The sequence below is a fragment of the Octodon degus genome, unplaced genomic scaffold, assembly GCF_000260255.1.
Source record: "Octodon degus isolate 3935 unplaced genomic scaffold, OctDeg1.0 scaffold00123, whole genome shotgun sequence".
NCBI classification, from domain to species: domain Eukaryota; kingdom Metazoa; phylum Chordata; class Mammalia; order Rodentia; family Octodontidae; genus Octodon; species Octodon degus.
This window is the reverse complement of record NW_004524699.1, coordinates 1,561,045-1,581,416: the sequence shown is the minus strand read 5'-3', so window position 1 is coordinate 1,581,416 and position 20,372 is coordinate 1,561,045. Positions and strand designations below refer to the sequence as shown.

The 20,372-nt window shown below is 60.6% G+C and overlaps 1 protein-coding gene across 1 annotated transcript in view; it reads left to right on the top strand.

The window, feature by feature from the left end:
* LOC111812411 (collagen alpha-1(I) chain) overlaps window positions 1-14,830 on the top strand; it is a 19,667-nt gene extending 4,837 nt beyond the window's left edge. Inside the window, exons 4-15 of the mRNA XM_023700370.1 lie at window positions 2,472-2,548; window positions 2,973-3,163; window positions 3,771-3,858; window positions 4,871-4,981; window positions 5,590-5,741; window positions 7,518-7,660; window positions 9,029-9,105; window positions 9,318-9,387; window positions 10,815-10,954; window positions 11,284-11,384; window positions 11,767-11,816; window positions 12,269-14,830. Of these exons, the coding sequence (XP_023556138.1) occupies window positions 2,472-2,548; window positions 2,973-3,163; window positions 3,771-3,858; window positions 4,871-4,981; window positions 5,590-5,741; window positions 7,518-7,660; window positions 9,029-9,105; window positions 9,318-9,387; window positions 10,815-10,954; window positions 11,284-11,384; window positions 11,767-11,816; window positions 12,269-14,235 (3,167 nt within the window). The 3' untranslated portion in view covers window positions 14,236-14,830. The remainder of the gene's footprint in view (window positions 1-2,471; window positions 2,549-2,972; window positions 3,164-3,770; window positions 3,859-4,870; window positions 4,982-5,589; window positions 5,742-7,517; window positions 7,661-9,028; window positions 9,106-9,317; window positions 9,388-10,814; window positions 10,955-11,283; window positions 11,385-11,766; window positions 11,817-12,268) is intronic.
* Window positions 14,831-20,372: the final 5,542 nt, after the last annotated feature.

Here is a 20,372-nt window from a genome sequence, read left to right as displayed (position 1 = left end):
GTTCCAGTCACTGAGGTATGGTACAAAGAGGACTATGCAATACAGGCTCCTCCTCCTCCTCCCCTCCTCCTCCTCCTCCCCTCCTCTTCCTCCCCCTCCTCCTCCTGCTCCTCCTCCTCCAGTCTCTGCCTTCCAATGGCGGTGCTTCCTCTATGCATGTGGCGGAGGATTACCCACCTGGTCGGGTTGGGGTTTACATCCCAGCACTTGTTTTCTTTGGCTCTCTCTGTCCTTTATCCTACTTTCTCTGCCTCCTTTTGGATTACACTGTCTCTTACCAGTTCCGTTTTCTCTCCATCGCTGGCTTGTGAGCCGTAACTCCTCCTTACTGCAGCATGGGCTTTAGGATTGGCCATGGTGCCTGCAGTCTGTGGGGCAACGGGCGCCACCGCCCACCCTCCCCAGGGCACGAGGTTCTCAGAGTCCTTCATGCAAGCACCATCACACATTTTTTTTAAATGTGCGCAGTACGCACCATGTCCACGATCTGTTGCTATTGTCGTAGTCAACTTGTCAACTGTCTAAAATTACACAGGGTGCCCTGTACCCACCCATGCAGTGGGTCGCCAGGTCACTGTTCCTGGCACACACAGCTGCTCTGTGTGGACCAGCTCCAGCTGGCATCCCTTCCCTGGGCCTGCAAGACGTCCCTCTGTGGTCTGTCCACTTTAACGTCTGTCCGTCGAACGCCATCCCCATATGGCCGTGGTCCCGCGCACTCTTTTCCAGACTGCCGATCTGGGCGGACACTTCTCCTAGGGTAGGGGCGGAGCTCGGGGGTAGAGCGCCTTGCCGGCGCACCGGCGGTCCTGATTGGTGAGATTCTCAGGCCTGGGGTTTGTGGTTTTCTTCAAACTTGGGAAACTCCATGCCTATTTCTTCAAGTGCTGTTTCTGTCCCTCTGGAGCTCACTACCCATGAAGCAGAACGCAGGAAGCTGTGTGTTCTTTCCTTCTGCACTGCGTCATCCGCCATTACCTGTGTAGCCCAGGTTGGCCTCAAGCTCACGGTGATCCTCCTGCCTCAGCCTCCCCTGTGCGGGGATTACAGGCATGCACCGCTAGTTTAAATTTTTCTTTCTTTCTTTCTCGGTACTGAATTGAACTCAGGGCCTCATGCTTGCCAGGCAGGCGCTGAGCTGCTGAGCTACACTCCTGGCCCCTTCAATGTCATTTTTTTTTTCATTGTCATTTTTAAGAGAACCATTTGGATCTTTTCTTTATGTCTTCCATGATTCACTTAAGTTTTCTTTTGGAAGTACTGGGGATTGAGCCCAGAGTCTTCACACTGAGGTACATACCTGGCCCCTTTTTTTATGGGAAGTCTCTTAGGGTCCCCCAATTCACTAAATTGCATAGCCTGGTAACTCAGGACCTTGCACTTGCCAGACAGGCGCTTATGCCACTGAGCTATAACCGCAGCCCCTGAGCTATATCCCCGGCCCGTGTGGCCCAGTCTTGAACTTGTAATCCTCCTGCATCAGCTTCACTTAACTTTTTAAGCACAGAGACAAAAAGCTATAAAACCCCTTAATGACTTCCATTAATTCTAACTCTGAGCGAGCCTGGGTCAGCTGTCATTGCCTCTTCCTGTCGTCATGGACCAGAGCGCCCTGCGCCCTTCCCTGCATGCCCCGCACCTCTCCCTGTGCCAGGCGCCTGGTGGATTTTGCCTTGGGGATGGTGGGGCTGGCATCCCTGGGTCCCTGCACACCTGTGCCTCTGCTCTGAACCCCGGAGCCAGGTCAGCACCCAGGCAGGCTGTTCTGTGGACACAGCTGGTGAACTGACCAGGGCTGTCCAGGCTGGCTGTGGACATGGGCTAAATGCCAGTCTTCCTGCCAGGGACGCCGCTTTCCTCACCTCCAGCTGTCCCTTTACCGGGGCTACCTGGTGGGTGCTCTCCCAGTGCGCCAGTGCTCGGCACTCCAGCAGACTCACCAGCTCCACAGCCACCAGGCACCTGACTCAGCTCCATCTCCTCTACCTCAGTTTCCCTCCCTGCACTCGGCCTCGACACTCACGCCTTGAGATGCTGGCCCTCATCACCTGCTTTCCAGCAGCAATCGAGTCTGCGCTGCCCGGTGCCCACTGGCAACAGCGCTGTCCTGCGAGTGTGAACTCTTGCGCACGCATACACAGACATGCACGCACACCTAGCTGCTTCAGGAGGGATGACAAGCCGCAGTCCAATCCCCTTTACTGTGTGGGCGGGAAGGACATCTTTCTGAAGCATGGGGCCGCTTTCTGGTCCGCAGCCAGACAGCCACTCCTCTTCAGCCACGGCTCCTGACAGTGCAGGACCACAGCGCCCCTCTGCCCTCCACCCTCTGCGTCCATTGGTGGAAGCCAGGCAGCAGGGCTGTTTGTTCCTCGCGGGACCTGCTGTGAAGCTGTCACCTTTGACCCACCTCCCGGAAGAACAGTCGGGACGCGGGTGCCAGCCCCAACCCTGCCTGCTCTCTCTCTCAGGGCTGACCACACCTGACCCAGCCCCAGTCCAGCTACACCTGGCCAGGCTCTGCCCTGCGGACAGCCCCAACCCCCAGGTACGGGCGGCTGGGCGGGGCTCAGTTCCGGGATGCACGCCCTGGGAGTGAGATCAGGGCGCGGGGGGACTCCACGGGCCAGGCTGGGAGGTGCTCCAGGCCTTGGGCAATCACCTGGCCAGGTGGCCTCCGCATCAGTCTCCTTCCAGCTCTGGGTGACAGGTGTGGGCCCCACCCAGCACATTTCAGGGCAGAAGCAAGACCCTCGCAGCACTTTCTAGAGCACTATGCACGGCCTGGACCGAGATGAGGCCCCGCATCACCGGAGAAGGGGAGGGGCAAGGGAGTGACAGAGGCAGGCAGTCCAGGAGGGCCTCCGGGAGGCGAGGCGGCCTCCTCCCACCGGCCCGTCACACCGGGGGAGGCCAGTCCCAGGAGCTGCCTGGATGCTGGCAGTGACAGTTGCCGGCCTGCCTCACCCCAGGGGAGCGCAGCTGGAACTGGGAGTGCCAAGCCCGGAGCCGCAGCTGGCGGGGCCGCTGTCGGTCCCTCCTTAGCCGCGTCGGAGCACAGCCTGCGGGCGGAGGGTCTGCGCGCGCAGCACTGGGGCCCGCTGCTGCGCTTGCGCGAGACGACGGCGCTGGAGGAGGAGGCCAGGCAGGAGCACCAGCGGGGGTGAGCCTCGCGAGGCCTGCCAGCCCCGCCCCCACCCGGTAGCCACGCCCACTGCCAAGTCGCTCCTCCCTAGCAGGTAGACCCCGCCCAGTTCACACGTCCAGGTCCCTCCTGCCCCAAGCCCCAGGGGGAACAGCTACTGGTCTGTGGTAATCAATGCATATTGCAGAAAAGGAAGGCGATAAGGTATCCCTCCCGAACAAACGATGGATGGTACCCACAGCCCCCGCAGGACTGTGCGCGGTTGCCACATACCCTGTCCCTGTGCCCCACACTAAGCCGCTGAAGCCCCCAAGCCCTCCCTGAGCCTGCACTGGCGAGGCACTAGGAGCTTTGGAAACTCTCTCAGAGGCCCGTGGGGTGCCCGGCTGCAGGGAGCGCTCTGAGCCCCCGCGGCCTAGGTCCCAGAGTGGGAGGGGCTGCTCTGCGATCAGGCAGTCAGGGGTCAGGGGTCAGGGGTCAGGGGTCAGGCGGGTGGCTCTGGAGCCTGCCCGTGAGCCTCCCTCTCAGCAGCGTCTGCATCCCAGGGGCCCCTGCGCACCAATGCTGTCCGCGCCTGTCCACACGCACCTGCAGCCTCTCATGACCTCGGCTTTCATTCCCCCAGCTGTCTGGGGCATCCAGGCCCCCAGGCCACAGGGGCTGCCTTGGTGGAGAAGACACGGCAGGCCCTCAGCAGGCTGGAGGAGGCACGGGTAGGCATGGGGTGGGCACACCCTGAAGTCCTCCCCAGCCTCGGAAGCTGCCTGGGACCCTGTGGGCCTGGGGCCGGGCCGGGGGCCAGGGGGGTGTCCGTGCCCCAAAGGAGCACGGTAGCCCTGGCCGCAGGGCAGGCTCAGCCTCCGGCTGGGCGCAGCCTCAGGCACTGGCTCGGCTTCTAGGAGCCCCAGTGTCTCAGTTGCTTTCCTCTCCTTACTGAGACAAAGTACCTAACCCCCAAAATAAGGAAGGAAAGGTTTATTTAGCTCAAGTTTGTGGAGGTTTCAGTCCACAGTCAGCTGGCTCCAAGGCGGGTGGGATATGGCCGAGGGCAGCAGTTCATGGAGGCAGAAGACAGGACAGCGACAGGAGCAGGGGGGAGGGCGAGAGGGGGAGAAGCCTCTTGTGCTCCCTTGTGTTGTGCACAGGCTACCTAGGGCGGGTGCAGCGCTCACCGCCGTAATCCCAGCACTGGACTGTGAATCAATCACAAACTCTAGAGCACCCCCATGACCGCATGAGGCTGTGGGGGTCATCCAGGCTCACACCCTAACGCTTGGTTTCACATGTGAGCACTGGTGTCCAGCTCCCAGGTCTAATGAGGGTTTAGCAAGGAACCCCCAGCTGGTGTGGTGGCACATGTCTAGAACCCCAGCACTCGGAGGCCGAGACAGCAGGGCTTCAGCAAGTTTGAGGCCAGCCTGGCCTACGCAGGGAGTTTCAGGCCAGCCTAAATTATGTAGCAAGACCCTGTCTAAAAAATTGCTTTTAAAAAAAGGAGACCCAGCAAAAGGGGGGATTGCCAGCCCCACTGTGGGTTCACAGGGAAAGAGAGCCCCAGCTTCCTCCTGCCATTCTTGGGGGAACCAGCGGCCAGAGGGCAGTGTAGGGCAAGTGGGCAGAGGATGCGTGGTGGGGAGAGGAGACTGGGGGAGCGCCGGTGCCCCTTTGCTGCTTGTCAGCGCTCTTCTTTCCCCCACGGGCTCCCTGGGTCCTTGGCCGGTGCAGAGGGAAATCCGGGGCCTGCGGAACCTGCACGGGTCGGTGTGCCTGGGCAGGCAGCAGCTGCTGCAGCAGCAGGAGGCCATAGCGCAGCGCCCACTGCCACCATTGCCGCAGGTGGGTGCTCTGCCGGGGGAACACAGGTATGGGCTGGGGACTTTCTTGGGTGAAGTGACCTGCCAGGTCCTGCAGGAGCAGACTGATCTCCAGTGGCCACGGGTGGCCCAGGGTGTGGAGGACGAAGCCTGAGGGGAGGTGGGCAACCCAGCAGGAAGGAGGAAGGAAAGGGGGCTGGCGGGACCCGGGCTCACTCCGCTCAGGTCATGGGGGGGAAGGACAGCCAGCGGGACTCTGGCTGGGGTCCTCCCTGACTCTGCTCCCTCAGCACCAGTAGCCAGCGCAAAAGAGCCGTGTGGCTGAGGGAGTCTCCCTGACATTGGGGGCTGAGGTCTTCTCTTTAGGGTGTGTGAACAGTTTCTGAAGCACCTGCCCCAGGCAGACCTGCAGCAGGAAGGAGCCCCTTCACCATCTTAGAGCTTGCTGGGGTGCCTCTGCCAGCCTTGGGTGGGGACACCCTGCTCTGAGTACCTGTCAGCAGGGTACGGCCCCTGCCAGGCAGGATGTGCCATTTCAGCTGGTCTCAGTCATGGGAGCACCCAGGGCTGCCACTTGCGCCTACTGCCTGCTTCTCTGAGTCATGCCAGGCTGCCTTCACTCTCTTTTAGAGTCCTGGCACCCAAGTCAAGGCTGCCTGGGAAGGGGCCTCTGAGACAGGCCTGCAGCTGGAGGGAGCCCCGTGTCCCCCGACACTATGCAGGCCTGGCAACCCCACCGGCCCACAAGCCCAAAGAGGTTCTGCGAGTGCAGTGGGCACATGGTGAGTCATCCAGTGGCCCAGGCCCTTGCTTGTGACCCTTTGCCCTGTGCTCTCCTGGGGAAGGGGGGTCCTGAGGTCACTGGGCAGGCTTCAGAGAGCTGGCCCAGAGCTGCCGTGGCTGGGGAGGGGAAGGCAGCAGTTGTGTTTCTTGTTCTGTGGCTGCTGGGCGTGGTCACTGGGAACCTCCAGGGATGCTGCAGGGTGCCAACGGACAGCAAGTGTCCAGCCTGGCTTGTGGCAGCAGGTGGCCTGCGTGTGGCCACCAGCCGGTGGGCTCCCTCCTGGAGCTGGTGTGGGCTGTCCTGTGGAGGCCTGCTCCGAGGCCGGGTTGGGACCTTCATTGGCAATGTAGAGGGGTGAGAACCCTTCCTAGGCTGAGTCGGAAGGTCTCCTTGAGTTGCTCTTCCCATTAGGGCCATCCTGGCTCCCATGTGGTGGCGAGCTGGCCCTCAGAGCAGGGTGGGGCCGTCTGTCCTGCATCCTGGCTCTCAGACCAGCTCCCCCCGCCCCTGCCACCGTAAAGGCAGAGCCCACAGTGGGGATGAACAGGCCAGGGAGCTGCCTCCAGCAGGGTCCCGCACCCGCCAGCTCTCTTAGCCCCCAGGAAGACTTCCCCAGCCTGCAGCTCCTGGGCCTGGGCCTCCACAGCTTTCACTGCTGTCAGCCGCTTGTCCGGGGCTCTGGAAAGGCTTGCAGGCTCACGCCACCCTAACACCCAAGTTTGCTCATGGGGCTGGACACGGGTGGGTGGTGGCAGGTCTGGGCTCTGAAGCTGTCCTTGTTACACCACAAAATGGTCAGAAGCGTGGGGAGTGGTCATACATCTGGTCACACATCTGTGGCCTGTGTCTCCAGCAGGCCCACCCTAGTCAGGGCCAGGAAAAGCCAGAAAGCTTGGCTCCTTTGTTCTGGGCCAGGATTGTGTCAGAAATGCTGTGCGTGGGGGAGCAAGGCCCTGTGCTCCCTTCACCCAAGGAGCCGGCACCCGGGGAGGACCAGGACATGAAGTGATGCGGGTCCCCATCTGAGACCCGGGGTGCTAGGGGAGGCTTCAGAAGAGAGCCCTCTGGAAGGGTCTGAGGGCCATCCCCTCAGCCGCCCTGAGGCCTGGGTGGGGCCGCTGCAAGGTCCCTGGCTCCTGCGTCCAGGATGAGGTTGAACTCAGGACCTTCCTTCATGAACCCCAGGCCAAGGACTGTCTCCCAAGAGCCCCTCGTCTGGCCTGCTCCCTGCCTAAGTGTGGGTCTGAGAGAGATAGTCAAGGTTTCCCTGGGGTGGGCGCAGCAAGCCATCTGGGTTTGGGGTACAGGTGAGAAAGCAGGAGCTATAGGGTGGGCCCATCCTGGGCACTGACCCTAACCAGGGGAGTCAGGAGAGCCAGCATGTGCCCTCCTTGCCCACTACCTTGAGGGGGTCACAGGTAGGCTATACTACCCTGGCAGTGTGGCCCAGGTAGGCAGGATAGGGTGGCGAGGGCCTGGCCTCAGTGTGGGTCCCCCATTCCCCCAGCTCCCTCAGAAAAGGCAGTGGGTCTGCCCCAGAGCCCTCAAAGGAGTCCCTGTTGGAAAAGTGCCATCTCTTCCATGTATCCCCCATCCCATGGCGACAGCCATGTCTGCCTGGGAGCCTTGGGGATGGGAACTATGGGGAGGCCAGGAATCTGCCTTCTGCTTGGCCAGAGCTGCTGCTGCTGACAAGGCCCGGAGGGTCAGGACAGGACTGCGCAGGCCGGGCGGGGGCAGCAGGGAGGGCACTCACCTGGACTCCACTTTGCAGCCTCGCCTCTGAGCAGTGGGAGGAGACACCCAAGACACCTGCGGGTGCTCCCAGCCACCAGCAGCTTCCAAGGCCGGCCTCGGGAGAGGCCACAGCCAAGGCCAGCAGCCCGCCGGAGGAGGGAGGCAGCTGTGTGGACCAAGGTAGTCCAGAGGTGGCGGCAGTGGTCATGGGTCAGGTGGACCTGTGCTCTGGCGCACCGCGCCCATGTGATCCGATTGTGTCTCGGGAGTACAGGGCTTGTCCCACTTTACGCAGAGCTGGGGTGTGGGGACAAGGGACCCAGACAGGCCCTGATGCTCCCTGAGCCCCTAGAGGTGCAGCGCTGAGCTGCCCCCGCTGCCGGCAAGGGCAGGCCCGGGTGTTACTGGGCAGGTTGGGGCACAGACCTGCGTGTGCAGCCCTGCTGAGGCGGCAAGAGGGTGGAGCCAGGTTCGGGTGTGTCCTGCCGTAGACGTGGCCAGGACTCCCAGCTCGTTCAGGGCTGAGGCCCTGCTGGGAGCATGGTGTGGGGCAGAGTGGCTGACATGACCCTGGCCCTTCCTGGTCCCCACGGTCCCCTCGTTTGCTGTCATCCTGCTGGGAAGAATCCTGGCAGAGTCGCACCTGCCCCCCACCCTGCGCTTTCTGGCCCCCGGCAGAGCCGTGTGGCCCCAGCCTATACCATGTTCTGCCCGGTGTCCCCCCCCCCCCGGGTCTGTGTCCTTCTCTGTACCGTGACGGGGCAGTCAGAGGTGACAGAGTCAGATCCACAAACAGCATGGCCTCCACACTAGTGGGGCATTCTCCCAAGCTCCAGAGGCAGAGATGAGAAGCCGTGCTGTCTTCTGTCACCCTGGGGGGGCTTTCCTGCCTCCTACAGCTCCTGGTGGCTTCGTATGTCCCCAGCATGGCCACGTCACTCCAGCCCTGTCCATCTCCAGCAACTGTGGAGTAAGGGCTGCCCAGTTCTAGGTGGTCGTGCCAGGAGGTCCTCAGCTCAATTCCATCTGCAAAGAGCCCATTTCCAAAGGACAGCCCCTTCCCAGGGCTTGGGACACACCTTTGGGACTTCCTTTCTACAGGTGGCCTGAGAGGAGGCTATGACAGCTGTTCCCTCCCACTCTAAGGAGCTGCTCCTTGGCCAGCTCTGCGCAGGCCGCCTCTGCCCTCCTGCCTGGCCCTGGCCTTCCTGTGTCTCACGCTTCCCCCAGTGACAGTGACCCACTTGTAGATAGACTGTGGGCAGGGCACCCCTGGGCTCCTCCCTGGACAGTGCCACAGTCTAAAGAGCACAGGGTAGAGGTGGCCTCTCTGGGGTACCAGCACCTTGGTCAGAGGGGGCGTCGGGTAGCTGACCACACACTCAGCAGGGGAGGCAGGCACAGCCGAGGGGGTAGTGCTAGGAGAGGCATGGGGCCCCAGAGGTGGGGACGTGGGTGCATGGAGCTGGGGGCTCCCTGGAGGGAGGGGCGATGGACTGTGGCGCTGAGCCTGTCCTAGCAGCTGTGACCCCAGGACATGTCTTCTAGAGCCTTGCAACCCTCACGTGGGCCATCTTCACTCACACTCGCTGGAGCCTGGACAGCTGCTGAGCTCCGCCTGTCCTGTATGCAAGTCCCTGGGAAGCCCTTTCTGCACCCCTGCCTGAGTGGGGTCCCTGTCCTGCCTGCGCTGCTGGGTTTTAGTTGGGACCTTGGCACCCACGTGTGCTTGCTTCTGCGTTGTGGCGGGTCTCCGCATCATTGCGGGCTCGGCACCCCCTGCCTGGGGGCAGCTCCTGCAGCCCTGGGTATCTTTCCTCCTGTCTTGTTGATGCAGACCCTCCAGGCAGAGGGGGACACCCCTGCAGCTCAGCTTGCGGTGCAGGCGGCACCAGAGCCCCCCGCAGGTAAGACCCCGGGAAGTGGCCTGTGCTCCAGCGCTGTGCAGCTCTTGCAGGGAGCCTCCTCCCCTCCAGAAAATCCAGCCTCAGACTAGGGAGAACCCTGAGGAGAGCTGAGAAGACAGGCCCTGGCGGCTCCCCGGCCCACCTGCAGACCCCGTCACAGCTGGAAGACGGGGCGGCTCCATGTCCTGTGGGAGATGGTGCGGCTGCGCCTCCGGGGAGATTAAAACCTAAATTTGTAACTTGCTCTGATTGTTTTATCTGGAACGCATTTTAAAGTATTGGGAAATCAGCGTTGCCAGAAGCGTCTTTTGTGCCAATGTGAGTGGGGTTTGTGGGGGTTAAATTCTTTGCTTTCTGAACCTCTGCTTAGGCTGCAGCCTCCAGGGCTCATCGCTGGTCTTTGGGGGGGTTGCGGGCAAGACAGTCACAGCTCAGGTGCTCTGGTAGTCCGTGGTCGGTCGTGGCAGCCACCGAACCCAGAGAGGTGTGGTCCAGTGGCGGGTCTTGGTGCCCAGAGGCAACCTCAGAACTCCCCACTGCTAGGTCTCAGCTCCGGCTTCCAAAGTCCCTTAGTGTTCCTCTCCGGAGCAGGATAGATACATTGTCACTCGTGAGTCCATGGGGCAGAGGCCCAAGATAGCCAAACCTCAGGGTGGAGGGGTGGGGTGGGGAGGTCAGACCACCAGGTGGGCATCGGGGCTGCTGGAGTAGACATTCGGCTGAAGCCTTTTGGCTGAGAGCTTTGGTGCTGCTGCCAGTGGCCTGTGTACTGGCCATACATCCTGGGGGCTGGCCAGGTGCTGTCCCCACTTGGGGACCCTCGCTCCCTCTTGGGGTGAATGTGCTCCTCATTCCCACCTCACCGATGAGGTGCTGAGGGCAGGAATGTGTGTGTGTTGAGGGGGAGTCACAGAGGTGGACAGTAAGTTTGGCACTTGCCCAGGGCAGCCTGACAGCTGCTGCTCTCTGGGGGAGCCCCGGGCCCTTCCTGTGGGGCCCCGTCACGTCCATTTCACCAAGGCCACGGGCCAGAGCTTGGGAATCATGCTGGCCTTAAAGCTCCGGGTCCTGACAGCCCCCAGGGCCAAGGTGGACACAGATCTAGGAAGGTGGGCCCACATCAGTGTCCAGGCCAGGAGGAGACGGGGAGAGGAACAGCCTGGCAAGGGTTTCCAGTCTCCTTCTAGAGATTTGCCCGGAAGTAGGGAATGAGGTGCCTAAATTTAAAGTGGTTTTCTTGAAGCCTCTCTCTGGAGCTTCTGGCCGGTAGCCACCCTTGGTGTCACTGTGTCCTCACACAGACTGAAGGCCACACAGCGGTGCTGCACGCCCTTGACTCTTCAGAATTTGCCATGGGCCCCAGGACTCCATACACCCCTCCTGATGCCCCTTTCGTGTGAAAGCACTGGCTCTACTTTTGCCTGCAGGGGACTCTAAGACTCAGGCCGGAGCCCACCGGGCTGAGAAGAGGCCTGCGGCTCCAAGGGATGGCCCTGCACATGACTGCCAGGGACAGCACCTGCAACGCCCGGGAGCAGATGGTCCTCACGGTCCCCAGGAAGCAAGTGTGAGTCAAGGTGTGGCCCCTGCTGTCCACACTCCTAGGAGTTCTGGCCCAGCTGTGTGGCCTTGGGACACCTCATGCCCATCCTGTGCGGGAGTGGGTGGGGGTGGCCCCTCTCGAGAGGTTCCCTGAGATGTGCAGACTCTCTGGGGCTCACCCTAAGACTCCACACCTTGAGACCACCACACATGGGCAGTGGCTGGTGAGTGGGACTGAGTGACCCTGTTCAGCAGGGTGGCCTTGGCTCCTCACAGAGTGCTGGAGGGCGGGCTTCCACGGCAGCTCACGGACGTGGCCACCCCTGACCTACCACTTCTCCAACACATTCCCAGCAGACAGCAGAAGAAAGCACATGCCAAGCTGGACTATGCGTCACCGAGAGCCCCATGGGGGAGCCCCTGGAAGTGGAGAGCAGGTCACCCAGTGAGCAGAGGTGCGGGGCTACAGACAGGGGTGGGACCCCAAGGTGTGGAGACGGGCTTGGCCCCTCCCAGTGTGGCCCAGCCGGTGTCCCCCTTCCTTCTGGCAAGAGAGGTGTTGCCCACTGAGATGGTGGGGCAGCAGCGTTGGGTGCAACAGTGGGCCCTCTGAGCTCTCTGGGGTGCCCCATGTGCCCCTGCATTCTGTGGGGACCAAGGCCAGATGGCGTCCAAAGTCAGGCCTCCTGGGGAGTCCAGATGGTGGGAGGTGACCGGCAGGGAGGCAAGAGTGGCGTTGTTGGTTGAACCTATGTGTCCCTGGCTGGAAGCTAGGAGGTTGGGAGGACAGGTCCCCTCCCAGGGCCACTCTGGGACCCGTCTACCATGTGCTTACAGGACAGAGACCTGTCAGCAGGACAGCAGCATCCCACTGGCTGCCTCCCCAGGTGATGCCCTCCTCCTACCTCCAGAGTCCTGGGCCAGGTCAGGGACCCTGGAGTCTCTACACAAGGCTCGCTCCAGGCCAGGTGCTAGATCCAAGCCAGGTTTTTCCTGCAGTGCCCCGCGGTGCCCTCCCTTCTTACTGCCCACCTAGGGCTGCCAGGTGTGGTGAGCACCACAGCCCAGTGCACCTGGGTCCACCCTGTGGCAGGGGGATGGTGCCCAGCATGACCACAGCCACTGCGCCGGAGGCTGGGTCCCCAGATTCGGGCTGTACACACTGGGAACCCCATGCGAGTGGGGCGGCTGGGGCCCAAGATGCTGGCGCCGGCCTGCTCTCTGCCTTGCTTGGGATCCTGGTTTTGAGTTGCTGGCCGTGGGAGCCTCGGGAGTGGCCTGGTTCAAGGACGCAGAATGTGACAGCCTTTGGATGTCCCCAAATTCTCCCTCTCGGCAGCTCCTGTGGCTTTGAAGAAGGAGGCACACCCCACCCAGCCTAGGCCTGCCACCCCCGTGCACCCTGGCTCCGAACTTGCCACTGGGCTTTCCTGGAAGTCTTCAGGTTCCCTGGCATCACCCCCTCTGTCCTCGGCAGACTCTGGGAGTGGCCTGTCCTGCTCTTCCCTCCAAGAGTTTCGGAAAGCCACAGCCATCCTGGTCCAGCTTTCTGACAGCTCCCTCTCCCTGTCCAGCCCTGAGGCTGAGGGCAGTGTGGGCACCGGCCCCAGCTGGTCAGAGGAGCTGTCTGCTCACGGGGACTTTGGCCCACCCGCATCTTGGGGGCTGCGGCAGGGTGACCCTCAGCCAGGTTCTGTTTCTGGGGGTTCCGGGCCAGTGACCCAGCAGAGGCTTGAATGTGGCCAGGCTGCCCCCTCGCTTGGCGCTCCTGGGGAGGCAGCCTCGGCAGAGAACTCCATCCCAAAGCGGAGCTCCCTGCAGGCAGAGTGGCCACCACCTCCCCAAGACGCCAGTTCTCCAAGGTCCGGGTCGGAGCTATCAGATGCCTCCAGCCAAATTTGGGATGAGGACATTGGGGAGGACCTGCCAGAGCCTGGCCGCGGTGCCCAGCCCTGCTCTGGGAGTGCCTTGCCTCCTGGCTGTTCCAGCTGGGAGCGCAGCATGGCTTTGACCACCTCTGGCCCAGGGCAGGGGCAGGCACCTTCTGGAGCCAGCTGGAGCCTGGGTGGTGGGTCGAACACAGGGAGCCCCAAGCAGGTGTCTTCTGAGGCCACCTCCACTGGTGACGTAGGCCTGTCACTGTCATTTCCTCCAGGGACCTCTGCATCCGAAAGGGCTCGCTGCTGGGAGAGGCCCCAGGGCCTGAGCCTATCCTCTGGAAGGAGCCCCCCACAGGCCTCTGCAAGGCCTGAGGTGCCCTGTGGGCTGGCATCTCCTGTGGCTAAGGGCCAGGCAGCTGGGCGTGCAGGGCATGGGACCCCTCAGGGCCCAGAGCAAGCAGGCCCCCCACATGGCGCTGGCTTCCAGGTGGAGATCCCGCCCCCTGTGCACAAGGAGTGGCATTATGGCAGTGGGACACTCCCAGGTGCCCTGTCCTGGGATGCCCGCCTCCTGCCACCGCCTCCCCCTCCCCATACAGACAGTGATGAGGATGAGGCCCAGCCCTGCCCTGACGACTTCCCTTCCCCACCCCAAGAGGCCATGGCTCCCCAAGACTCCCTGGAGGAGGACACCTCCATCACCGAGGACTTGTCCTTGTCCGAGGAGGCCCTGCGGCAGGCTCCGTCGCTGGGTCCCCAGGAGTTGGGGCTCTGCCTGAAGGCACCCTGGCCATGCCGAGACCCCGATAGTCAACAGGCTGGGTCAGGGTCCACAATAGAGACTCAGGCCTCCGGTGGTCAGTGGTCAGAACAGGTCACCTGGCCAGAGTCGCCCTTGGGTGTAGGGGTAGGCAGTGTCCATGGGGGACTCCCAAGGGCACCGGCACAGCCCTTGCTCCCATCTCGAGTAGCCTGTGCTGCTGGGGAGGGTCTGCCCAGACTATTGGGGGCCAGTGACCCCAGTGTGGTCAGTGTGGGGCTCTGCGCCCTCACTGAAGCCCCAGGCCAGTGCGTGAGGCCCCAGGAAGGGCTGCGGCGCTTTGCGAGTGCTCTGCGCCAGGGAGGCTCGGGCACCCCTGCCAGCCCTTCCCCAGGCCCAGTGCCCTTGGTGGCCCGTGGCCAGGCGGGGTCCCCTGGGCACACTGGTGAGGAGGGTGCAGAAGGCCTGGCCTGCTGGGCAGAGGACTCCCTGGGCAAGGAGCTGCGCCCAGGGAAGCAATCGGCCACGGGCCACGGGCCACTGGGCACCTGCTCTAATCTCATGGGCACAGAGAGGGATGGGGCTGTGGTCCTGGTGTCTACCCAGCTCACCCAGAGGATCCTGTTGGACTCCATGGCTGCGCTGGCCCCTGGGGGAAGCCCCTAGACTCTGGGGTGTCACAGTGTGTGTGTGTGTGTGTGTGTGTGTACGTGTGTACGTGTGCATGTGCGCACACATACAAGAACCTCCCGGAGAGCTAGCCCCTCCCTCCTGGGGTAGCCGGGTCAGGTGAGTGGCCATCCGTGGCCGGCTGTGCGGGAAGCCATCTGACGGGGTGTCCGTTGTCTAGGAGTTCTCGAGGCCCTGACCTACGTCAGAGGCCAGTGTGGTGGATGCTTCTGGGCCACGCAGAGGCTGCTGCTCTGGGCGGGGCGAGGAGGCCACCACGGTGGGCACAGAGGAAAGTGGGAGCCAACCAGGCAGGCAGGGCGAGGACAGGAAGAGCCAGGGCGTGTGGAGCTCCCGGGGCTGAGTGCAGAGAGGACTCGAGGGGTGGCAGCTTGGGCCTGGAGGCCACTTCAGCCCTGACCAGCACGGCTCGGGGCTCGTCCCCTTGGCTGGGGTCACTTCCGGCACTGTGGACGTCTCCTGGTCTCCAGTGGTCTCACTGTCTCCCACGCCCCCTCTTTTCTCGGTATCCCCTCAAGGCCACCCTGCCTCCTTCGTGTCCCGGCGGGCTCCATATCCAGTGCCCCTGAGTGGTGCTGTCCTGTGTCCCCTTTTCAGAGGTGCCCACCTTTCTCAGGACGTGTCCAGTGGAAAGGCCTTCACAGCAGAAGCAGCCTCCAGATCTGTTTTCTGATTTCCAGCCGGGTCTCCTGGAGGCTGTGACGGGAGCTCTCCAGGCTGCGCTCCATTCCTGTAGCAGAGCACGTGGGCGTGCGCACGCGCGCGTGTGCATGTGTGCGGGCATCGTGTGTCACTTACCTTGCAGTGAATCTCACTACTCATCCTCCATCTGCTCCTCGGTGCATCTGTCTGCCTGTCTGTTGTCCGTCCCCTGACCTTTACCAGCTCGCCTCTTAGTCGTTACAAATGGCGCTGAGGTTGGGCGCAAGCCTGTGTGTAATCCCAGCTACTGCAGAGGCAGGATGGCTGCAAGGTCAAGGCCAGCCTGGACCAGTTAGTGAAACCTTATCTCAAATAAAAGTGCTAAGAGGGCTGAGGGTGTAGCTCAGTGGTACAGCGTTGGCCTGGCTTGTGGGAGGCCCTGGGCCCCAGCCCCAGAAGGTCAGAAAGGAAGACAACCAGAAAGCCGAGGGTGGTGAGGCATGTCCACAATCCCAGCACGCAGGAGGCCGAAGCAGGGGAATCACGAATCGCTTGAGTCCAAGGCCAGCTTGGGCTACACAGTCAAGACCAGCCTGAACTATACGTGCAGTGGGAAAACCCCAAGAATGATGGAATCAAAAGACAACCAGAACCCCAAATGTGCTTCTAAGTAATTTGTAGCTCTGGCTGCCACGGGTGTTACGCGAGAGGGCCAGGGTGCAGGGAGAGCCTTTGCAGGCGGCCGCTGACACACTTGAAAACACCACGTGGTGCCCAGGAATATGTATGACTTCCGTGCTTTTCTGGATCAGCTCGAATTAGTTTTTAAAAACCCACTTGAATAAAGATTCTAGACTATGAAAGGATTGTCCTCAGGAAATTGCTGCTTTCCGCCCTCCCACTTCTGGATTGTCTGGTTTCCATGGGTAACGCTACATTTTAAGCACTTTCTGTTCAGACATAATCGCATAGTCCGAAGCTTACCTGCTGAAGCTGTACACACACTTGTAGCACCCTTGCATTCTGAGTAATTCATGTGCAGCCCCTTCACTTCTCAGATTAGCTTTCCTCCTGGGTCCAGGTTGGCGGACAGCGCTGGCCTTGGGGACAGCAGAGTCCAGTACTGACCCGCAGGTCTCTGTCCCCCCTCTCGGGCTCGGATCTCCCAGCTGACAGACAGGGGTCCTTAGCCTGACTGACTTGGGAGCCGGGGCCCGAGCTTCCCGCCCTGTGCAGTTTCATTTTCATGAGCGCATGCCTGCAGTACACCCAAGCACATTCCCTGCGGGGAGTGGCCATGCAGACGAAGGGACACATATCAGACCACGTCCTCCCCTTCTTTTCCCCCTCCCTCCATGTCGGTCCCCTTCCTATCTCCTCGTTCCTGGTCCCCATCCCTCCTCCTCTTTATACTTTGGGCGTCACATAGAGAAGCCACGAGGCACGGAACCTTGTGCATCTGACTTCTCAAGCGAGCTCGTGGTCAGAGGACGTGGAGTTGCCAGTGCCCTCTGCCCTTTGCTCCAGTGAGGCACCCTTGGGACACCTCTGGGGAGGGGCAGGGCTCCTACCAGAGAGCTCCTCATGGACCACGACCTGCCAGGCCTCAGCGACAGCGCTCGGCTCACGGGCCTTTCTGCACATAAGGACAATCTCATCCAGGGAGGAGCCAGCCACGGGGCCACCTGACTGTCCCGACTTTCCCCGGCAGATGGTCTTGGGTCCAGTGGGGGGAAGTTGTCCCCTATGTATGTGACTTCACATTTTAAGCTGTAGCTGTCTTACTGATTCTAGTTTTCTGAACAAATTAGTCTGTAATTTTTTTTTCTATTTACTCCTGACCCTTTTGGATTTATGAGGCTGTGTGAGAGAAATTATGTATTTTACACACACGTGTTCAGCGCAGCAATAAATCTCCTACATCAAAAACCTGCAGATTTGCCTCAAATTCAATACCAAAACCTAATCTCGTCGTTTAGGGCTGTTGCTAAGGACTCTGCAGTGGTGGGGTGCACACGTGGGAGAGCTGGGGTCTCCCCAGCATGGCCTGCCTGGGGCCTGGCAGGCACATCACACTGCCAGTCATTGTTGGCTTCGGTGCAGTGCCCTTGACGGGAGGCCTGGAGCATAAACTAATGAGAAGCCAGGCCTCACCTCCTGGGCCAGCCTGGAGGGAGCTGCAGCCGGAAAACGGCTGTGGGGGGCGGAGGAAAAGTATATCCATCGAAGGTGCTGAACACATTTTATGTCCCGAGGTGTGCCGAGCCCGGCTCCAGCATCAGATTTGGTGACCCACCCTCCAGGCTCCCGGGCTCAGTAAACATTCAGCCCAATAAATCTTGACACCAGTCTCAGGAGAAGTCACCATCTTCCATAGAAAATGGTTATTTCTCCGTTAAGCCCCACGTTTAATTTCCAGTGATCTGTCTCTCTTTGTATCCTGCTTATTGCCTCCCTCCTGCATAAGAAAGCCATGCTGAAAGGGCCAGCAAGATCGCTCAGCAGACCAAGCGCCTGCTTAGGAAAGCGCAGGGACTGGGGTTTAATCCCTGGTACCGCATGCCACGCTGGCCCCCACTCTCAGATGTGCTGAGTGCACACCTGGAATCCCAGCACTGGGAGGCTGAAAACAGGAGCATCACTATGAGGCTGGGCTACATAGTGAGACCCTATACCAAATACAGAGAATTTTTTTTAAAAAAGACAAGAAAACCATCCTGTGACCAGCCTTTATGCCCCACATCCCAAGTCGCCAAAATAGCCTCTCAGGACTTCAGATTCCTGTCTCTGCATAGCCACTCCATACCCCATGCAAAGGCCACCCCAGCAGTCTACACAGAGTGGTAGCCTTGTACTGCTGGGTGCTGTGTCCACTGCTGCCCTCAGAAATTCTTGGGATGAAAGACAATAGAGAGGGCCAGCCAAATAACTCAGCAGATTAAAGTGCCTGCAAGCAGGCTCAGGGGACCGGGGTTCCATCCTCAGGCCTGCCTCGCTGGCCCTGCCCCCGGGGCAATTGAGACTGGGCTTGGTGGCGCGCCTGTCATCCCAGCTCTTGGGAGGCTGTAAACAGGCGGATCACTACGAATCCGATCTAGTAGTGAGACCCTGAACACCCTGTAGACCCTTCCCTAAAATACAAAAAAAGAAAGAAAGAAAGACAATGCAGGTTAAAGAAGAGGAGTCAGGAAAGCGAAAGCTGAGGCCAGGCGGAGCCCTCCCTCCAGATGGGAGAAAGCAGCTTCTCAAGGCCCGCAGCACATTTATTTATACACTCAGCAGGTGAGTGTCGCATGACACCCTCTGCCTGGCAACCTGCTTGCTCGCAGTGCCTCAGGTTTTCCAAGCTGGAACAGCTTGTTCTCGTGGGGCCTCGGGCGCTCCACACGCAGGATCATCGTGGGTCTTGGGCTGCGGCCGCTGCGGCACTGGGGGACATCATGGCGCCTGTGTGCGTTCACCGGGGTCTGGCCGGTGGGGCCGGGAGCTGGGCAGGCGCACTTGCCTTCCCAGCGGGGCTGGTCCTGGGCCTAAAATTGCCTGTGCCGGCCAAGCCAGGCTCAGGGAGTCTCTCCCATGCAGCGCCCTAAGTGTGTGTTTCTGGGACCCTAAGAAACACACAGAGCTCGTCGGTTTCCAGGTCTGTCCTGTTTGCCCACACCCCGGTACCGTACTGTCAAGCTGCCTCCCTGCACTGCCCCCAACCAGCGTCTCCCTTCACCCCAGCCAAGGCCCCTCCCTGATGGCCCAAGGACAGGCGGAAACACAAGGTGCCATCCCCCGCCCCTCGGGCTTTCCCTCAGGTGTGCCCATCAGGGTGGCATCACGGCACAGCGTGGCATCTGCCTACGCCAGAGCCACGTTTCTATCTGCAGCTGCCGGAGCCCCCGCTGCTCCTCCTCAGGAGGGTGTGGCAGCCTCAGCCCTAGGCCTTCCTGGCAGCCTCTCCTCAGAGCTCTACAGGGCTTCCCGGTTCTCCTACCTGACCTGCTGTGCTGCTCCCCGAGAGCGCAACCCCTCCACCTCCAGGGCCTGCCGCCAGGGCCGCCTCCCTCACCTCCTCCTCTGCCCACCCCCATCCTCTTCCTCGAGCTGCTACGGGCTTTTGTGCCTCATTTGGAGACCCAGAGTGTTAGGCTGGCTCTCTCCACGCCTTGTTTCCAGGCCTTCACACAGAGCAGAGATCAGACAAGGGCAGCCAGGAAGGAGTAGTCAGTGCAGAGCACAGGGACAGTGACGGGATGGGGTACTGCCTCGGATCGTCACACCCAGGGGTTCAACCTTCACACCAGCTGAGCCACATTCTCAGTCTCACTGGGAACCACAGGGCAGACACCACAGAGGCAGCACAACACAGCGCCCTCCTGGGTAAAAGTCACCAAGAACCCGAAGGTGGCCCGGCCATGTGGGCTCCAGAGGGTTGCTCCTTTCTTTGTGTTTTGGTCAGTTTTGAACCTTGATGTTATGTAAAAACCAGGAACAGGGGCTGGTGAGATGGCTCAGTGGTCTAAAGCACCTACTTAGAACAAGCTAAGCTAAACAAAGCACAGGGACCGCGGTTCAATCCCCCAGCACCACATGCCAGCCAGCCCCGCCCCCTGGTGGGCTGAGCTGGCCACACACACACACACAATAAATAAATATTAAAAAAAAAAAAAAAAACAGGAACAGCAATCAAAATATCAGGTCTCCCACGCACAAGAGAGCAGGTCGTGTGGGGGACACGCACCTTGAGGCTGTTGCAGGGATTTCAGGTGAGCTGCAAAGTGCATGGAGAACTGCAATGGGTTAACTGAATTCTGTGCTTTAACTGTGGGAAATTATTAGGAAAATCCTTGTGCTTCCTGTTATCTACCCTAAGGCGTGAGTTCTCCCTCCCTACTCAAGGCTGTTCAGCAGTAACTGTTTCTTGCCAAGGCTGCAAGCCGAAACAAACTCCCTCCCTAACCATCTCCTGTAAACTTAGCTTAAGATGTATCTTATAAAGATATGCACTTATCGCAAACCTGTAAAAGACCCCTTAGTTACGGTTTGCAGCTGTGTCCAATGAGTGTCGTTTTCTGTTGTTCTGTGCTGGAAAACAAATCTGCTTACCAAACAGCACGTGATTCCGTTCCATAAAACCCTCCGCTACCTGTGTTCGCCGCCCATCAGTCTTGCGCTTGGAAACTGGGGGCTCTGAGCTCAGGAATAAAGGCTCTTACAACTACTGTCTGGCAGATCTGGCTCCTGTATTGAGTGACCCGTAGCGGAACCTCCCGTTAGACTTACATTTTAGGCTGAAGTACTACCCAGCACGCTTCCCTGTTCACATGTAACCTGGTGGTGTTTTGGGTTTGTTAAACTTGACGGCCCTGACCCAGGTCTCGGGTCCAAGCAGCTGGGGATCGAGCGCGCGCACTGGGGGCGGGGCGAGCCTCGAGGGGCGGGACAAAGAACAGGGGGCGGGGCGAGCGCCAGGGGGCGGGGCC